General features: G+C 48.0%; 5 protein-coding genes across 5 annotated transcripts; 3 read left to right on the forward strand and 2 right to left on the reverse strand.

The window, feature by feature from the left end:
- Positions 1 to 1,107: 1,107 nt before the first annotated feature.
- Positions 1,108 to 9,010, reverse strand: F4807DRAFT_450526 (uncharacterized protein; the record flags this gene model as incomplete). Its single annotated transcript, XM_048000138.1, has 9 exons — positions 1,108 to 1,208; positions 1,270 to 1,531; positions 1,568 to 3,392; positions 3,446 to 3,497; positions 3,554 to 4,951; positions 5,004 to 5,367; positions 5,423 to 8,093; positions 8,157 to 8,319; positions 8,368 to 9,010. 9 exons carry the CDS (start codon positions 9,008 to 9,010, stop codon positions 1,108 to 1,110), a joined length of 7,479 nt encoding a protein of 2,492 aa, XP_047857002.1.
- Positions 9,011 to 11,298: 2,288 nt separating this feature from the next.
- Positions 11,299 to 12,921, forward strand: F4807DRAFT_416325 (uncharacterized protein). The gene is made up of 3 exons (XM_047997119.1): positions 11,299 to 11,831; positions 11,928 to 12,409; positions 12,474 to 12,921. The coding sequence occupies exons 1-3, from the start codon at positions 11,761 to 11,763 to the stop codon at positions 12,752 to 12,754; spliced, it is 834 nt and encodes a 277-aa protein (XP_047857003.1). The 5' UTR covers positions 11,299 to 11,760; the 3' UTR covers positions 12,755 to 12,921.
- A 57-nt stretch (positions 12,922 to 12,978) lies between these two features.
- F4807DRAFT_373503 (uncharacterized protein) lies at positions 12,979 to 14,038 on the forward strand. The gene is made up of 3 exons (XM_047995699.1): positions 12,979 to 13,105; positions 13,161 to 13,211; positions 13,339 to 14,038. Exons 1-3 carry the CDS (start codon positions 13,047 to 13,049, stop codon positions 13,961 to 13,963), a joined length of 735 nt encoding a protein of 244 aa, XP_047857004.1. The 5' UTR covers positions 12,979 to 13,046; the 3' UTR covers positions 13,964 to 14,038.
- A 460-nt stretch (positions 14,039 to 14,498) lies between these two features.
- Positions 14,499 to 16,007, forward strand: F4807DRAFT_373505 (uncharacterized protein). The gene is made up of 3 exons (XM_047995700.1): positions 14,499 to 14,652; positions 14,803 to 15,931; positions 16,000 to 16,007. Exon 2 carries the CDS (start codon positions 14,866 to 14,868, stop codon positions 15,721 to 15,723), a length of 858 nt encoding a protein of 285 aa, XP_047857005.1. The 5' UTR covers positions 14,499 to 14,652; positions 14,803 to 14,865; the 3' UTR covers positions 15,724 to 15,931; positions 16,000 to 16,007.
- Positions 16,008 to 16,867: 860 nt separating this feature from the next.
- F4807DRAFT_472653 (nucleolar complex-associated protein 3) lies at positions 16,868 to 18,981 on the reverse strand (the record flags this gene model as incomplete). The annotated part of the gene is made up of 1 exon (XM_048003029.1): positions 16,868 to 18,981. The coding sequence occupies exon 1, from the start codon at positions 18,932 to 18,934 to the stop codon at positions 16,868 to 16,870; it is 2,067 nt and encodes a 688-aa protein (XP_047857006.1). The 5' UTR covers positions 18,935 to 18,981.
- Positions 18,982 to 19,088: the final 107 nt, after the last annotated feature.

The following is a 19,088-nucleotide window of genomic DNA, read 5'->3' on the forward strand; positions in this document are numbered from 1 at the left end:
TGTGCTTGCTACATCTAGTCTAGGCCGAGGCATGTAGAAATAACTTTGCAACGTCATCTACTGTTGTATACCCAGATAAAGTTATGGATATCCATCATGTTATGTGACGTCCATGTGTAGGAGCCGAATACTAGATCCCGCTATCCCATTATAGTAACAAGATAGGGCGTTTAACAACCTTTCAAGTTTTGATTAGTCCAGATCTGCATTATCCTAGTCGGAAGCACTCTTTTAACCTTGCACTTGCATCTCGCCAGTCGTCAATGTCAACGTTGTCAACAATAATAACCAATCAAAATCGCCTTCACACATATCACTCAAACGGCTTCTCACGATTCCGAGAGAGTAGCCTTTCATACCTATTGCCGCTACTCTTCAATGTTCAGAGGATACTCGTTTGACTGGATTCGCCTAAGGGCCAACCGATATCTCGGCTGATAGATGGACATACCTCTAAGTGGGCTACGTTTTTGTCATTCACGGCATACTCGAGAAACCATTCACTGATCTGAGGAATGACAGATCCAATGGATGCAACACAAATCATTATTTGCCTCCACCGGGCTATGTCTGCATCGTGAAAAGAAGTAAAGGAAAATAGCAGGAGTAAGTACTCTCACCGGAAGAAAGCGTAAAACAACATCTAAGGTATTCGTCGTCCTAATCCGGGAAAACATTTATCATTCCACTTCGTGGGAATTGCCATGCAGTGAACCATAATTCGTACAATTAGATGAGTCCCGGCCAGGTATCGCCTCAACAAGCATCTTAATTCATCATGACGCCGAAAGAACATCGTTGCGAAGTACCATTTTGTCCATCCCGAAGACGCCTATCACTCCGGTGCTATGCATTCGCCCTAGTTTACCAGTCCGTTTATCCGATTCGCCATCGAACTTTTTTTAACCGTCAGTTGCACGTTCCAACCTAGTCGATCGTCCCATTAAACCGATATCGACGCATCAATCAACACAATAATGTAGAAGAGGGTTTCGTTACGACCCTGAGGTTCGATCATACTAGATCACGGTCGATTTGCATGCTGATATCAGCCAGGTTATCCATCGGCTCTGAAGAACCGACGGATTGTTCCCAATCTTGACTATGTCAGTCATAGTCCATGGTGGCGGTGGTAGAGTCGCTCCACATACCGGAACCGTCCTCTTCAATTTCGTCGACCGTAAGCCTGTCCATTGGTTCCAGGACAACTATTTATGAATTAGTACATAGAATTCTCAACGAACGGCTCATATCCAACGGAACTCCTACCTCGACAAAGTTCATTGAACTGTACTTCAAGATCGGTATCTATCTCCTCGTCAAGGTGAAAATACGGTTCGCACTTCTTGATGACTCGATCCAGGGGAACGACAGTATATCTGGCTGCCTGTGCTGCGCGAACGACATAGGTATCCCGTAGATACTCCAAACAAGATATTGCCAACCGCCTAGCAGTCGAATTCATCGCTTGTGACCTTTCAAGCCCACCGTTGCTCTCCCCAAACGTGGGCGAAGGTCCGTGCCTAAACAACTTCTCATGTAGGAAGCTGTCTACTTCGTCGCTTACTGCCTGGTCGATGTATCCCAGCAGTCCCGGGGCCCATTTTGGGATATTGTCTAGACCGTGAAATTGTATCATTTCCATCGTCTCCCCCGTGTTACGTGCCCCATCGAAGACGTCTCGGTGGAATTCGAAAAAGGCGCGACCTTCTGCATTTTGCAAGTTTTTGCATTGACCGGCCACATAGGAAATCAGGCGATGGACATTCTCGCCATTAGAACTGCAGCGGCAATAAGTTATAGCGGCACGAAGGTAAGGAGCTACCACATGAGAGGTCAGGTCCCCGGTGATGTCGAGTCGTAATGTTGCGTAGATCTTTTGATCCATCACCGGATTAAACCCTATAAGGCGCTCGATTATAGAATCCGTGGCCGCAGGGTTTTGGTTGAGCGAGATTAGCTTTTCCGCAAAGATGTTTGCCTGTCCCCTCGTCCAGTCCCTGTGTAGAAGATTTACCTCGTTGGCAGTAAGCGGAACAGGCTCTCCCTGAAGTGCTAGTAATAATCGACCATGAGCCTCTTCCAGGATGTTATTCTGGCTTAGCGTCGGCTCCACGACCGATAAAAGTTCGTCAATTAGGGCGATGAGGTTCTCATAGTTAGGTGGCCTCGCAGACCTCCTAGACACCGCGTTGAGCAACCTAGCGTATTGGTTTGGGAGATCAAAAGCCTGGTCCGCTGCGATCACCATAATAAATTTGAACAGGAAATCTCTGTCCAGGAACATCGATGCTTCAAAGCGCCCCATTCGGGCGAAATCAAGCATAGCTCCAAAACACTCGGTCCAAGAGTTGAGGCGCAGGTGGAACGCGTCCCAGATATGGTAGAATAGATCCATGGTGACGTCCATTACGCTCGGGCGACGGCTTACCATACCAAGGTGTATGTCACCATCACTGTCAAACGAACCGTACTCCTCTGGGTAGTGCTTCTTGATGTTACAGAGAGAAAATATCAAGATCCTCCATACATCCTGACGGACAGCTGCGTCCGTGTTTCTCTGCAAAAGCATGCGCAGAGCGTCTTTGTGCCGGCTGAAATAATCGAAGAACGAGAAGCAACACATAGGACACCGTTGGCAGACTTTAACCAACAAACCCTTGAGCTGGTCAAAATCCGGAAGATCCTTGGCTCGTGATGCAATTTGATCCAAATGGCCGAGTGCTGTTTGCATTGCTAAATTCTCCTTCCTGTGATCTTTCGAACACCTCGCACCCCAAGAACTAAGGAGTACTTCGTACACAAAGGGCATATGGGCTGGATCATAGAGGCAGTGTCGTTGAATAATTGCCCAGTTATCGTCACTGATCTGAGACTCGAGGACTTTGGGTAGGTCAGACCGGAGAGGACCGGTATGGCCCGACGCTGTCAGCATTTCCTGCTCCTTCTGCAGCGAGGAAGATCGCTGATAGAACAACATGTAAGCGCTGTAAACCTTCTCATAGTTGGTGCCAGCCTCGAATTGTGGTCGATATTCTGGTCCTCCGAAACAAGCGCTCTCCATCTGTGCAGGATCCCACGACGTCACTATTTCATCGTTGAATTCAAGCCAAGGGGGCATCTTGCTTGCTGTCGGCCGTTCGCGAATGTACGAGTAGTAATGACCGGACTCGGCAGTCCCGGAATGCACAAGTACTCCCACTAATTCGAACATGTCTGGTTCAGAATTGCGAGAAGGATCGCTGAGGTGCTCGATTGTATAAGGTTGCATGTTGACCTTGGCAGGGAATGGAAAGTAGTCATTGATCTTACTTCGTGTCAGCGTCCTCAGGTTGAAGTCAAACCTCTTTAGGTGAAATATCAAGTTGTCTGGAATATCCTTGAGACACGCCCTGTCGCCGTAGTTAGCTTTGCTAGGATCGAATATAGACTGGGCTCTACTTACCTTTTAACCGCATCAACATGACGGTCACACTCTGAGCACTTGTATTTGTTATCTAAAAATAAGTGTTAGAATTAAAGAAGACCAGCAAGGCAAAGAACAGCGACATACCTCCTTCCATGATCTCGCCATCCACGTAGGCCTGAAGACTCTCCTCGAGGCCTGCCTTGCCTTTGATATCACATTGGATGGCAGAGAATGGTTCAATGCGCTCAGAAATGTGTTCACATTCCTTAGACTTCACCTGTTGGACTAATTCGCCTCCGTAGATCGATCTAAGGCTCTTCTTGTCGCTTTCTAGAGAGAACTGAGCCTCCCACCGATCGAATAGAAGGCTATAAAATTCATCTACATCCATTTGGTTATGGATGTCGATAGGAGTCTCGTCATAGGTTGTGATCTGTCCTACGCAGGCCGTCGGCTCTATCCAACGCCGTCGACTGTCTTGTAGAAATGCAAAGAGAACCTGGGTCTCATGGAGTAATGCATGCGTAGCCGGGTTACGGACTCGCTTTTCAAGCATAAAGCGACGGAATCCGACATTCATGAACAGTTGTGTAAAGAGAGAGTTTAGGTAGCAAGTGTTCGAAAGATTTCGTAGTCCAGAATACCCGCAAGATGACCTAATAGCAGTTGATCTTTCGAAAGCTTGCGGAAGCTCATACTTGTAAATCTCAAGCCCATCTTCGATACGGTGCGATGTGAGTTGGTTCAGATCGTGCAGTAAACGGGTAGTCTGGGTGATATCGTCTTTAACCAAAGCGAATATGATATCGTATAACATGCTTCGCGAGAGGGTGTGGAGGATAACCTTTGGCACCAGCGCGTCACTCCCATCTTCAGGAGGGAACAAATGTCGGGAGAACAGTCTCGGGACAAAATTGTCAGGAAGTTGGAGCAACTCCCTTTTAATCGATCTTTCTGTGATTCCAATGTTTAGAATGGTGATAAGGCCATGTGCCACGAAGTCCTTATTCGGATGAGCGATGTCTTCCGTAGTCGTGTACGATAATAGCAGCTCTGCACATTGTCTGATGCAGGCGGGCCAGTCGATGACGCCAGGGTTCTCGTCATTAAGCTTATGGAGTAACTCGAAGCAGAGAAGAAACGTCTCTTCACATTTGCTCGGCTCTCTAGCGGCTCGAGGCACGAGTTGGGATACTATAGGCCAAAAGAGTTCCGCAAATTCCAGAGAGCGTCTTCCAGATACGCCGTAACCTTCGATGCTCTTATATGTGATCAGCCTTGCGACGTTCTTTCGAACAATAGGACGTGAATCATCGAGAAGAAGTCGCTGGACCACTTTCTGCACTCCCTTTCCATCCTGCAACCCCTCCCAGAATGCGTTACTCTTTGCACAAGGCTCAAGAAGGGCCTCGAACGTTCGGCTGATTAGTTCGATGCTGATCTGGTTGGTTTGAGCCGTCGCAGCACTCGTGAGTATCGCCGAAAGCCGGTTTTGGAGGGTCGAGTTCAGGAGCTGCATAACAGTCTCAATGTTCGGGATTTCTTCATTCAGTCAGTACATAAGACAACCCGATAAAGCTATGGGGCAACATACGTTTCAAGAGCTGCACGAAGTTGTCTACAAGTTCAAGACTTAGCTTGAGCTGCAGACCCTCGCTAGAGCCTCGCTCGACAACTTCGGGATCGCAGATTGCCGCCACAATCAAAGATATCGCTCTAATAAGGGCGTCTTGTCGGTCGTTTGCGGTATCTACTTGACTCTCACCATCCGGGGAAGACACTTGCATTACATTGCTCTTGAGCTGTCGGGTACTAAGATACTCGCGAAGCGCGTGTAACGCATAGAGCGATTTGAAAGGTTGCGCAAGGGGGAATACGTCTCGATAGGAGGTTGCGGGGTTCTCGAATGCCGTCAGGATCGAATCGTCGGCTGGGAGGGATACTAGAAAATGGTAGATCTAAAAGCAGGTGTCAGCATATTGTAAGGCATAGTATAGTGGAGTTATTATTTACTTCTCGTGCCAACTTCTCTTCCATGCTTAGGTACTCCCACAAGTCCTTGAAATGACTCAGAATTTCAATGTCGAGCGGCGAAGCTCCTGGCTTGATGCGTTTAGATGTGGCGATTCCGGACTCCTTCTTCACAAGTATCAACCCGTTTCTGATGTCGAGTTCTTCGATAGGCTTGCAAATAGCGCCCTCTGATGGTGCTAAAGGTTGTCCGCGATAGTACAGCCGGTAATTGTCGAAGCCGGTGGCTTCGCGCAAGCTAGCGAGGAGTGAGGCAGCAGTATTCTTCAGTCCAATATTCAGGGACTTAACGTCAGTCTGCTCCTCGCCATCAAAAGATTGGTATTTTAACTCCGCAGAGTCACCGTCAACCGGGCTAGGAGCCTGCAACATGAGCGATCGCAAATCAGGCGCAGCAAAATGGGGTCTCGCCTGCAGCGCCTTGAGAAGTGCTATAAGCACCTGCAGGGACCTTGTGAATTGTAACTCCTGTTCTTGGCGTTGATCATTACTAGTTACCGCTATCGTAGAGTCTCCATTACCAAATTCTTTCAGCTTTTGGGCTGCACGCTTGAGTTGCTGCAAGCATCGCTGTACAAGGGCAAAATGAACCTTCCGTGCGCGATGAAGGGGATATGACATTATCGACTGGCTGTCGACGTATATATCGTCCACGAGCGTAGAGATAGCCGTCTCCTCAATAGTATGATTAGGAGCTGTCAAGATCATCTGCCAGAGTAGTTCGAGCCCAGCTGACCGAACACTATCATCATCGTCGAGAACCATACCATTGATATCGTTTGCGAGGGGGATGATAGCTTCTCGGACAAATGCAAGGGCGCCTCCGCAATAGCAGGAGGGGGGTAGTTCTGATAGGTATTCTCGCAGGCAAGCGTCGAGGAAAGGGTTGTTGTGCCGTGGCTTTCGAAGAGCCACATTCAAGTCATCCCAGGCAGCTTTTCTATCTTCCTGGCATGCGGCGCCATTCCCAACGAGCAGGTCCCAAAGACGTCGGCCAAGTTCCGAATCAATGGTAGAGCTGTGGCTCGTGATGATGGTCGAGAGAATTTTTCGGCGAGCAACGCTGATGGCGTTTGCATAAACAGGGGTAAATCCAACAGCCCGCGCTCTATCGATCGTAGATTCAAGTTCGTCAACGAGAAGCCGCGTCGAGTCGTGTTCACCTAACATCGCCGACAATACTGGTGTATGGTTCATGAGCGTATGAAGTACCTCGAGACTCCCAGACGTCATCGGTGTTTTCGCAGCGATATCATGCACGCAATCCAGCCACATGCTTACGCGTCCCTGGTGGTCTGGTCCCGTGTGTAGAAGGGTGCTAAACTTGGATAAGGCAAATTGATGAATCTCCGGGTATGCCACAGAGCCTTGCGGCCCATAAATAGAAGACTCTTGGAGTAATCGAACACAGGTTTTGTACGGCGTAAGAGGCATATTATTGTAAGGCATCATTTTTTCCTGCAGGCTTTTCGTGACATTATCGAAGAAATCGCGCATGCAAGAAGAAAAGGCCTCGACGGGCAGGTCATAGAACTTCTCGCATATATAGCAGAGCGATTCCGAATCAAGCAAGCTGACCACCTTAGACATCATACGAACAATGGCGTCGGATATTCGAGGGTCCTGCGTAGACGTTAATGTCTGCCAGAGAAGCATCGTCTGCGTGGTCGTGTAGGTCTTGGTAACAGCCAAAAATCCAACAATGTTAAAACTCGCTTGCGTGATCTCCGGGTGGCACGTTGGCCCGAGAAGATAATCAACGATCCCGGTGTCGACAAGATAGCTAGACAAATATCGGAGGTACGTCAAGTGGGGATTGTCGTCCCCTATCTCCTGGCGCTCAACGTATGTTCTCCATTGAAGAACTAAGTCTTCACAGAGCGTAGACGCTGCCATAACTCTGAGCTGCATCTGACGCGATCTTACTAGCTTGCAGAATGTGCGTATTCGCCATTCTAAATTCATCGCCTCGGGTGTGAATTGTTCTGGAAGATTCGGGTGCTGTTGGCGATGGTCTTGCATGAGCCTATCAGCTTCGGCATTGCTACCAAGCAGACTGAATTTGAGAATGGGTGATAGAGAGGCGGTAAGGGAAACAACAGTCTCCGAACTAAGATTGTTAATAGACTTTTCTATCACGACATCCAAGGCATCCGCAACGGCTCTGAAGAAGTCCAGACCGTAAGCTAAATTTCTTCTTGCCCGTTCGAGAGCCACAGGGGGGTAGGCCCCGTGGTATGACAGCTTTCTGCGGCTATCACGTACGAGGCTATCCATGAGCATAGAGGCGCCGGCGAGGCTATCCATTACTCTCTTGGGGGATCGGAGCAGATTATTCGTGAGTAAGTCAGTAAAGCGGGCCAGTTGGGCCTGTAATCCGTCGCTATTTGCTTGGAGCACATCAAGCAACTCTGAAAATCCCGGATTCGCCAGATGATAACTATTGGTCAACTGGTTATCGTCCTTGCTCGTAAGACTTCCAAACAGTTTAAGAAAACTTGGACATATTGAATCGAAATCGACGTCCTCCTTGCTTGTGGCGTATGCCAGCGTTCGGCAGTCAACATTCAGAAGGAATCCAGTAAGTCTGGCGATCTGCGTAAACATCTGACTAATGATCTCTCGAGTCTGTGTTGATTTGGAATAACCGTGCCTGATAAAGAAATGCTATTAGTTACTTCAATTGATCGACGTCATTCTTTAACATCATACGTACCGGTGAACTATGGTGTAGAAGAGCTCGGGAAGAGCCTGCCAGAATTGTTTGTTCTCCTGATATGCTTCTACAACCATAGGGTAAAACTCGATGTGCGCATATGCTATATAGCGACTCAACCATCCATTCAATAGTTGTAGGGCCTCGTCAACATGTGTAGGTTCTGGGACAGCGTTAGAAGATTCACGAGACATAAGGATACTCGACGCACGTTGGCGAAAATACTCGGCAAGACGAGCAACTGTCTCCTGATATGACTCTCCGTCACTGTGGTAGGGAAAATCTAGCATAGTAGCACTAAATTGCGCTGCTCTTCCATCCGGCAAAAGCGTTACGTTAGGTTCCGGATTGCAGAATACGAGGTCTTCCTCGAAGGATACGGTAGGTACATCGGGACTGTCTATGTCGGACGCGGACGAAGAGGCATCTTCAGCCGAAGGTAATTCTATCATGTTTACTTCTGGTTCTTCGACGCTGACCTTGATGCTGTCTTTGCGGAATCGTGCGGGTGTAGGGGAAGACGGGGAAGAGGGCGTATCTTCAAGGCTGTCAGCATTTCGTAGATTGATAGTGACCTTGCTCGAGACAGGCTCGGTAGCGGGCTCCGAACGAGCTGGCGTGCTCGGGGGGAGCGGCTCGGGCGTGTCAACCTTCATAATGCTGGGGTCGGAAGCGACGGCGTCGTCCCGAGACGGGAGAGTATCGACAGACGCGCTCCTCGAACCAGAAAGAGAGGTCCTACGACGTTTTCGGGCTGAAAGGTCACCGTCGTCAAATGGGTTAGGTCGAGTTGAGCAAGGCTCGGAGGAGACGGCACGTTCTCGCGGCTCGGATGATCTCGAATCCTGATCCATCTGGTCTTTACTGACCCGATCGGGTAGGGGGTTAATCGTGGAGCTCCAGATAAAGCTTGAGGCGTTCGCGCGAGAAGGCTCGGCGGATGCTGGTAGACTCCAGTATTAGCATGTGGGTTGCGGAATGATTAGGCGGGGTACAACACTCGGAGGAAGAAAAGAATAGGAATGAGTATGAAGTGAAAAGTTCTGAACGAATGAGAAGTGAAGGAGAGAAAAACAATCAAAAGATCTAAAAGGGTATCAAAGTGTTACAAAGAAAGGGATATAGATCCCACAGCTGTCGAGAACCCTCTTCTGGAAAAAAAGAGGTCTGCAGAAAGATAGGCAGCTGGTACGAATTGTGACGATGGTGTATTGGAGAAGCTCCAGTTACTTTTTGGTGTAGTGACGGGGGCGTTCCAAGGTTGTTTGGGTCTGGCGTCAGTGGTGCAAGTGTGAAGGAGCTAATGGTGGGGGAGGGGCGTGTGGAGAACGAGTTAGGAAGGCAGCCCCGGTAAGTGGGAAGCAAGAGCTTCAGAGCTACCGTAGTAGCAGCTGGAGCATATAGTTCAAGGTTAGCTAAGAAACCACCCAGCTATTAATCCCAGGCAGGGAACCTTGAAAGTATCCTATCTGCCTATTACTGTACGGGATTATGTTGCATGTAGGTAGGTAGGGATTATTTTGTTTCTTGCTCCCATAGATTCTTTCGTAAGGGAATATTCCATTAAACAATGCCAGCGTAACGCCTCTCTTTGATGAATTCATTGACGCGTATTAATGGATGAGGTAATGGATGAAATAAAGGTTAGCAACTTACCTCACATGAGGATATGACAAGTAACAAGTAACAATAGCTTGATTCAGACAATGTAATATCAGTCTCGAGCTGTCGAACTCGTAAACAGCTACCTAGTAGGCAAAAAATGATATGCGCCGTGGAGAGTACGTGCTCCTGGTGCAGCGCAAATGATGGATCAATCAGGGTATTCAATGGAAGGAGGAATGTATCACTAAGGCAGGTAATGTGTGTAGACTATTGGGTAAGGCTGTGTTGAGTCGAAGATCGCCTTGGTACGGGATTTGTCGCACTCGAAAACACTATGCTGGATGCAATTTGTAAGGCAGTATTCTCCAGGCTGTAAGGTCCACGGCTTAGATAGCTGAGAAGGCGATTAACGAAAACGCTTGGAATTAGGCGACGCTAGCGTATCATTAAAGTGGAGATGATAGGTACCCTACATACCTTTTTAAAGTGCGTAGTACGTGTAGGGTCTGTGAAAACGGGAGATATCCAAATACGGATACCTAGATATTTAAAAGTGTCGGTGGCAAGATTTCCTATGCAAGATGATGTTAGCAACTCTGTCTAACTCTTTATATCCTCACAAGACTGAGTACCTAAGGAATCACGATAGACTTAAAGAAGAGTTGAATCATGAATACCTACATAGTTAGGATGGGATCTTTGCTTGTCTTGGTGGGTAGGCTGGTAGGTAACTACCTAGAAAGAATCCACATAAGCGGGAGAAGCTCTTGGAGAAAACGCATGCACTACATATCAGCTAGGTACCTAAAAATATGTACTTATCAATAAGTACCCACTAGGTAGCAGGCTAGATATAGCAATAAATTCAACGCATTGAATACATAGCAGTCAGCTGGTGCACTCAAATGAAAACTAAACTTACTTCAGCGGACCCAAGACGCAGGGTTATGCTGGAATTTAGTCTGTCGTGTTGCCAGGGCAGCAGGGCAATTAAGCAGAGTGAACCAGTTGCTCAATCTAAGGTTTCGCCTCAAATAGTTAATATTCTGGAAGCTCCTCACTTAGGCAAACACGGCGGAGTAGGTACCTAGCATTATGGAGATCTCTGGTAAGAAAAGGAATAATGGGTCAGGCATCCCAGCGAGCACATATTTGGGGAATACGTACATTTGCATGAAAAAAGGGTGCTCCCGTTCGATTTGTCTTTCATACTTGTAAATCCGAAGTCAAAGATCGACCTCGAAGAGACACAATTCGTTCAATTCCAATAAAGTTACCTACCTAGGTATCTACCTACCTGTTACTTGACTAAAAAGCTCTTAGATACAGTGTGGTCTGGTGCTTAGTAGTTTCTTAACACTGTACGACGTATGTGCTCGATAATGTAATATAATGCTTGTTTTTTGAGGGGTAAACTCATCGACGTTGGACAAGGTGTTACATATGGGGGCATAGGTAGTACTTGGAAATCAACTAAAATGCCTAGTGAGATAGTACTATGTATAATACATAAGCTACATGCAAGCAAGAACCATACCTAAACATTTACACATTTGAAGACAACTAAACCGCCGTTGACGATGAGATGTGTAAGCCTAAGTGGCTTCCAAATCGCTCAGGCATAATACATGAATCTTTGGTAGGGCACATGCATAGGACAAGATGGAATGGGATTAATCCATGCAGTTTGCATCACGTCTCCCATTTACCCCCACCAAGTACGCGTTGTACGCGTGCATACCGACGTTTGGAACATTCGCATGCTATATGTAAGCAGATGGGCCAAGTAGGACTACGGCGTGCATAGCCCAGGCTGCCCAGAGTGGCCGATTGCCCGGTCAGCCACAGCCGGATTTCCGTATTACAGTACTTACATGTTTGCATATACATACGCGGAAAAGACATGCTGGAAAGAGATTCGGTGTTGAATCTGAATTGCATATCTTGATAGGTACCTTATAAAACTGACACATCACCAATCATATTTGTAGTTATTAGAATGGGCTTCGATGCTTTATCAAAGCTTAAAAGCGCGGGATTGGCTACAGAAGAATATCTGAAAGAGAAATGGTGATGTTCCTCTTTTCTTTTCCCCCTTGGCCCAACCACTTTCTTGTTTTCCTTCGTCCTCGGTAACCACAGCATCTAACACCAAAGTCATTGTAGGGAGCGCAGAAGATCTCGGGAAATCCTAGCGACGAAGGAAGATGCGGCTAGAGCCGAACAAGACAGGCTCCGACAGGAGAAGGATAACTTTCTCAACTTGGTCGTAGCAAAGATTACGGGAGAGTCGGTCGTTGAGATGCCGCCGTTAGAATGCAACCCGACAGCGTCTCATAAGGCCGTCTTTCTGGTCACCATTCCAATCGAGTTCGGTGTGTTTGAGTTATCAAAGAATTCCTATAACTTGCTTGCCAAACATGTCGGCATGAGTCTGAACAGTGTCAGTCATTGGGCCCTATGCGTGATTGACCGTAGCTTCAAGCCATCCTACTGCTACGATTTGATGAGTGACCAGCTGGCACTCAACGCTATTGGCAAGAATTATTTTCGTGTGGCAGAGATCGTTCCTGCATACATCGAGACATGGAGCTCATGTTATTATGTTGGGGAGACAACGAAGTCTCATCAAGAAATCCAAGAGCTAGGTGAATCGACTCATCTACCTAGGTAATCTCATAGCTCACTTTGATGCTAACGCATGAGATCCAGGACTTCACCACATGGCACTACACCCACGTTATAATCTCTTGACAAGCAACTGTCAGGACTTGGCAGAAAGTCTTGTCAGGCAACTGTGCAATGGCAAAGTGATCAGCCAAGCCAAATTGAACGAGGAGCTGTCTTTGGTATCACCAAGGCTTGCTCTAGATCTTATGGTGGCACGGTTGAGGTCTAAAGTAGAAATATCGAAAGAACACGAGAACAGCGAAACCGTTAAGAAAGATATGGACATCATCAAAGGATTGCTCCATAAAGTCCACCATCGGTAACCAATTCTACCTTACCTTTAAAAAGATGAAAGCAACAGTAATTGTACAATTGTGAATGAGTATGTAAATAAGATTGTGCCGCCTATCTTGACAATTGTATAGGTTATTTAATTGAAAATTCTAGGTGGACTTCAAGGTACTATGTATGAGAATATACGGCGCACAGACCACCAAGTCGATTAAATTAAGAATATGAAGTAGGTAATTGTAATACAATCTTGCAACTTTCACATAAGTTTTTGAATTATAGAATCAACGCCCTTTCATCCTTCTTTGAATTGTCTATCTCAAAATGGATAAAAAGAAGAAAGTCGTGTATCAACTGGACACTCCATACTCAGCAGTCTCCTGGTATTATCCATCCCCACCAATAATTTTCAAGAAGCAACAGATTGACAAATGTTAGGCCGAGTATAACTCTCGAAGATCAAGAGACAATCCTGGAAATTCTATGCACGTAAGTCAAGATATATTTAATCGTTATATAGGCATTATTATAATCGATGTCCTTTGACTTTTGCATATAATTCCTAAATCATTGGTCCGTAGGTCCTCCAGAGCTCCTCACTAACCATTTGTATTAGTCTACTTGGGCCTTTGGGACAGCATCGAGCGAGATATGTTCAGCCGTCTAGAGGTCAACGTGATAAAAAGCGGAAGCGCAAAGCGTCAAAGAAAGACTCTAAGGAACTTGTCCCCCCTACTCCTGAACTCAGATTGTACGTTGATGTTGGTCTGACCACTGTAACGCGGCATCTGCAGGAGATGGCGTCTAAGGCACACAGCGTGAATTCCAGCTTAGAAGACAAGCTCGCCAGTCAAGAAGTATCACGCCCCTTCTATTCAGTCGTCTTTGTAGCCCGATCCGGGCAACAAAATATTCTCAATGGGCATTTTCCTCAGATGGTAGCTGTTGCGTCAAAGTCGCATCCTGACCAAGCGCCCATTAGGCTAGTAGGGTTATCAAAGCCTTGCGAAGATCGCTTATCTGAGTCTCTCTGCATACCTCGCGTCTCCTGCATTGGGCTCTATGAAGGAGCCCCGAATTCCAAGGCATTAGTCGAGCTTGCTCGACAGCGTGTTCCGCCCGTTGAATTACAGTGGTTGCAAGAAGCAAGGCAAGCAGAATATCAGAGGACGAACATTAACACGATCGAGACATTCATAGGTAGCAAAAAGCAGAATAACAATAAGCAGCCCAAGCCTTAATTGTATCCTATTTCAGGTTTCCCATCCAGATGGATAATCTATGTTGATCAGAAGTCCTTTCTATCCTGTTTGATACATCATACTTCTGTCGTTGGCTTTCCAGGCACCTAGGCAAGTAGTATCTCACTCTTAGTCTCATATTTCTTCAAGCTATCTATTGAATTCATAAGCCTGACTACGGATGCTGAGTGTCTTCTTTTTAAGCTGTATTTTACACAACTGTTGGGTCATTGTCTTACATCTTTTATCATGAAACGTCCTGTTCTTTCGCTGGACAGTTCCGTTTGCAACTGGGTGGGTGCTTGCATTAGTAGACATCGTTATACGCCATCCACACTTTATCACTGGAAGTCCTCGCAGTGAGATTTCGTCTCCAAGACATATCTTGACTGGAATATCAACACTGATTAGACGAGGCTAATGAGTCGGGTACTCATGATGTATGTATTAAAATACTTAGTCCCACTATACTGTTATGCCTACGTCCCTCCTTCCACATCGGCTACTCACTGGCCGACTATCTCTCGAGCGGTTATCTATACTAACGACTTCCCTACTGGATCCTTAACCTTACTTTCAGGCTGGAGTTTCCTGTCTATCTGGGTGGATATGCAGCATCAAACGCAATATCGTGTGTTGCCGTAGCGGTTTCCCCCTAGGTCCCGTATTGTTTCGCGAGCTATGCTTAGGTATACTACCAGAACTCTGAGACTCTACTTTTTTTTTCATTTCTTACTTCCTTCCATCCCTCGTCCCCTTCTTCACATCTCCATCCTTCCACCTAGTCCCCTCATCTCTCATCTCCTACCCGCCTATAATAGAATCTCTGACTGTATCAGGCCTTGAGTGTTGCGGTCTCCTCTAAGTTCCCTTTAAATTTTAGGTACGGACAAGCTATCAAAATGTACCCAGAGGGAAGCGTTGAGGATGCCAAGGCACTCCAAGCCTCTTTCCAAAGGACAAGATCACCACGACGTAAGGGCGGAACACGCGGTAGAGCGCATACTACAAACATGGGAAGCACGAACAACGGGACTGGATCGCGACAAGGTAACAGAAACGGCGCTGGACAAGAGCCTATCGGCCAACATGGCTATCCTCAACAGCACGTCAACCCTCAGCAGCATGGCCAGCCTCAGCGCGTCAATCCTCAGCACTATGAGCAGTCTCAGCAGTACGGACATTCTCAACAGCGTGGACATTTTCCAGCAAGCCACGATTCGTATGCACCTCCTCAACCTCAACGTCCACCTTTTGCTCAGCCGGAGCCTCGCACGAGCGATCTACTAGATTTCAATCGTCCGCTTCCTAGCCAGTCCACTCAGCGACAAGAGAATCTACCCCCGCAGCAACATCAGCCGACTGTCTCGGCTCCGGCTCCGGCTCCGGCTCCTGCTCCTGTTCGCCTATCGCTCCTTGACGAAAAGGAAGAAGAAATCAACCAGCCGGTCATGCAGTTCACTGGTAAGAACGGATCTCTGGAAGCTCAGAAAGCCGATGTAGCCATGAATGGTACGGATGAGATGGAGAAACCCGTCACACCGCCCCGATACGGAGGCCTCAGTGCCTCACGATGGAATACTGAGAATGTCAACCGCCCCGGAAGCTCCTACATGGACATTGACAACGACTCGTCACAAGAGGAAAGCAGTGAGGTACGACGCGAATCGCAGCAACGTGGACTGGCCTCCCCTGGCCGCACTGTGGCCAGTGGAATGGTACAGGGACTCGGACTTCGCTCTTCTCGCTGGGGCTCCTAGGGTCAATGTCATCGCCGAACGATATTCTGGGCAGCAAGGACTGATGTTCTATCGCAATAATATCTCATCCCAACTTGTGTACCTAAACTATTAGGCTCACGTACTCCTATGCGTCTACGGAAAAGGGGACTGAGATTACTGGTCATATGCTTGGGCATTGACGGACACATTGAGATGCGATTCTTCCCTATTAGGATTGCTTGCCGAGGTATGAGAAACACCTATTCCAACATCATGCTGTCGACGAACTATTACTAATAAGTTTTCATCTATTAGGAACTTTACCTACCAAAGAAAAAAGAAAACCAGAAAAAAACAACATACTTATATTTTCGTGGAGTTGGTTGGTGCTATGAGAAGCACGGAGACTGCATTTGAGACGTCTCGTCGACAACTTGCCCGATTTCCTTAAGTTTTCCGATCTTCGATACCCTTGATTCACATCTTCTCCTGGTTTCCTAGGAGCTTCAGGCTCTCTGGGTACCTGGTTATATCCACAATGTTGATTTGTATACCGCTCTTCTCAGGACAGAACGGGAAAACATCAACATTGACGGAGTATACTCGAGGCAAATTTCCTTCTCTTTCTTTCACTTCTTTTCTTTTCTCGTCCTCGTCACTTCTTCCACGCGGGCCCCTGACCTGTCAAGTTAAGTACTGGGGCTCGGTGATGGAGTACGATGGATCACTTTACATAGCAAAAAACGTGGGTGGAGGAAATCAGGAGCACGTACGGAATGTGTGCTTGTCAATAGGTAGTCACGTTGCATAACCCTTAGTCAATAGGGGTATAATACTATTTCCTTTCCCACTATGGCCTTGTCTTATGAAGTGACCTTGACGGAATTTGTGGAAATAAAGTAAACGGCTACTCTTTGTTAACTTATAAGCAAGTACTTGTTCATTCCGACGATAAACTCGGGCGAGGCAAGTACGGGCAAGCCCTCAAGATATTGAGCAATGAAAACACAAACCATAAGATGGTCTTCATATATGTATATTGATACTCTACTGCGGTATCATAGACCATTCCACCCTAGCTTTGCTCCCCCCTTACGATATACCCCCCAACCCAGTTGGCCCCCCTTTTCCACCACCGGCCCCTTCTTACAAACCCAAATCCCATTCTTTCCCCCCCACCCCCTCATCTCTCCGTCGCCCTCCCCAAGCTCCTCTCCACAAGCTTAACGCCCTCCCTAACCTTAGGACAATAATGGCGTCTCAAGATCTCGCCTTCCCAGACCGTGGCCGCGAACGGGTTGCTCGCCTCGACGCTCTCGCTGAGCGGGTTATACGTGCCGTCGCCCTTGCGCTCCTCGGTGTTCCACAGCGCGGCGATCTTGCGGCCGTGCGTGGCCGCGACGTCCGAGAGCAGGGCCAGGATCGCCTGCGCCGATTTCTCCGGCACGTGCAGCGACGCTGTGCTCAGCTGCTTCGCGAACGCGGCGAGGCGTAAGGGAGGCACGGAGCGGATGTTCCAGGAGGGGAGGAGGATGGCGGTTAGGCAGCGGATGAGGAGCACGGTTGTGGTTTGCAGGTTCACTTTGTTCTTGGTCGTCGTGGGTGTGGTGTGCGGGGAGGGGCGCTGGTCCGGGTCGGGCAGGTGTAACGAGCGCGCGCCGAGCTCGAGGTCGGGGTTTAGGCACAAAGGGAAGAGGGTTTGGTAGAGGTGTGCGGTGAAGAAGGATAGGTCGAGGTGCAGGTCCGCGCGGGCGTTGTGCGCGTCCTGGCCCGCGAGGAGCGCGAAGGCGGTTGTGGTGCAGAGGAGAGCTTCGCGCGAAGGGTTGCGGGCCGATGCCGTCTCGTCCGTGTCATCGTCTTCTTGTCCATCTACGTCGTCGTCCTCGGACGCTTCGCTATGTCGGATGAGATCCTTAAGCGCCTCGAGGAGGTCGCCGAAGAAGTCCTGGTTGATCAGGTGCGCGTACTTAGACAGACCCTCGAGGACGGCGCCCATGAGGTGCGGCACGCGAAGCTTGAGGATACGGAAATACGTGCCGAACACGAGTTTCAAGGTCTCGCCTTCTTTTCTTTCCCTTTCCTCGTAGCTCACTATTGCGTCGGCTTGTGCCATATCCTTTTGCAGCGACTTCTGCTCCTTTATTTGTTTTCGTTCTCGCTTCGTTCGGAACTCCCTTTTTGATTTAGGCTTCTTGCCATTGGGGCCGACGGCGCTGTCCGAACGGTCTATAGAATCCTTAGATGCTTTGTGAGAGAACTCTGATAGCAGACGTAGATGTAGGAAGAGGTTGACTACGCTCTCATGTACATCATACTCTTTAGCCTTCATCATCTTGGAAAGGAGCGAGACAGCTTCCATGGCCGGAGAGCCATCTTCATCCTCTTTGAAAAGAGTTTCGAGCGTTTGGAGACACTTATTGAAATCGTCATCGACATGTCTATTAGACAGTTTTCCCACCAGAATCTTGATCAGGTCGCCCCGGAAATTGAAATGAGGCACGGAGGTCAATAGTGTGCAAGCACACATGATGGCAACGCTCGCGACGCTCTGACCCTTGCCTTCGTTTGCATGGTGGCGTCCAGCCTTGGCGTGCCTAGTGAGATCCTTTACATACGCCTGGTAACCTGAGATGAGAGAATTCTCAAAGGTCCGCACCCTCCTCACATCTTTCGATAATTTCTCCCCCGGCGCATCTTCCGCTACGGGCCTTATTCGATATCCAGGGATAACGTCCTTGTAAACGGCTAACTGGGTGGCCAGAGTAAGCTTTTGTATAGCCGGGATCCTGGACTGTCCAATCTTGGCCAGGGCCTTGAAGGCACCTCCATTCTCTTCAGGAGTCTCGTTGAGCAACAGTGCTATTTTCGCGAGCTCTTCTTTGGCTTCCCGGATCTGTTGATGTTCGGGTATATCAGGCTTCTCGGGCTGCCTCACCCTTGCTTCCTCACCCTCAGACTCGTCATCGCCACCTTCTAACCAATCTTCGTCACTTTCGAGAGAACCAAAATCAACAGCTGGAGCGGAGACATGTTGTACACGCCCATCCTGAAGTTTGAGAGGGAGCCGGGTACTCTCTTTCTCATTCTTCTTTCCCTTCCTCGCTCTCGTCTCATAGTCCTGTTCTAAGTCCCAATTCGCCGCATTCGTCAAGAAAGACTTTTGTATCCTTGAGCTAGATTTTCGAGAATGAGCCTCATCATCCGACTGAGGAGGGGTGAGTTTCCTCTTCTTCGTAGGTCTTGAAGCCATTGTTGAGTATAATTATTGACTATAAGAGGATAAAAGGCAGTAAACTCATTTACAGCTGACCAAGAAATTCAAAATTTCTGAAAATTGCAGGGGTCCCTGTACTGTAGCCCCATCTATGCAATGTTTAAACCAATCGGAGTGATTCCGCTGTACT

The sequence above is a fragment of the Annulohypoxylon truncatum genome (assembly GCF_022578515.1).
Source record: "Annulohypoxylon truncatum strain CBS 140777 unplaced genomic scaffold F4807scaffold_7, whole genome shotgun sequence".
Taxonomy (NCBI): Eukaryota; Fungi; Ascomycota; class Sordariomycetes; order Xylariales; family Hypoxylaceae; genus Annulohypoxylon; species Annulohypoxylon truncatum.

What these genes read in the sequence shown, in the direction of transcription:
- F4807DRAFT_373503 (XM_047995699.1), top strand. Translation starts at nt 13,047, where the DNA reads ATGGATAAAAAGAAGAAAGTCGTGTATCAACTGGACACTCCATACTCA. An exon ending in CCATACTCAGCAGTCTCCTG is followed by an intron (nt 13,106 to 13,160) that starts GTATTATCCATC and finishes GACAAATGTTAG; the next exon opens with GCCGAGTATAACTCTCGAAG. An exon ending in ATCCTGGAAATTCTATGCAC is followed by an intron (nt 13,212 to 13,338) that starts GTAAGTCAAGAT and finishes CATTTGTATTAG; the next exon opens with TCTACTTGGGCCTTTGGGAC.
- F4807DRAFT_416325 (XM_047997119.1), top strand. Translation starts at nt 11,761, where the DNA reads ATGGGCTTCGATGCTTTATCAAAGCTTAAAAGCGCGGGATTGGCTACA. An exon ending in GAATATCTGAAAGAGAAATG is followed by an intron (nt 11,832 to 11,927) that starts GTGATGTTCCTC and finishes AAGTCATTGTAG; the next exon opens with GGAGCGCAGAAGATCTCGGG. An exon ending in TCAAGAAATCCAAGAGCTAG is followed by an intron (nt 12,410 to 12,473) that starts GTGAATCGACTC and finishes CATGAGATCCAG; the next exon opens with GACTTCACCACATGGCACTA.
- F4807DRAFT_373505 (XM_047995700.1), top strand. Translation starts at nt 14,866, where the DNA reads ATGTACCCAGAGGGAAGCGTTGAGGATGCCAAGGCACTCCAAGCCTCT.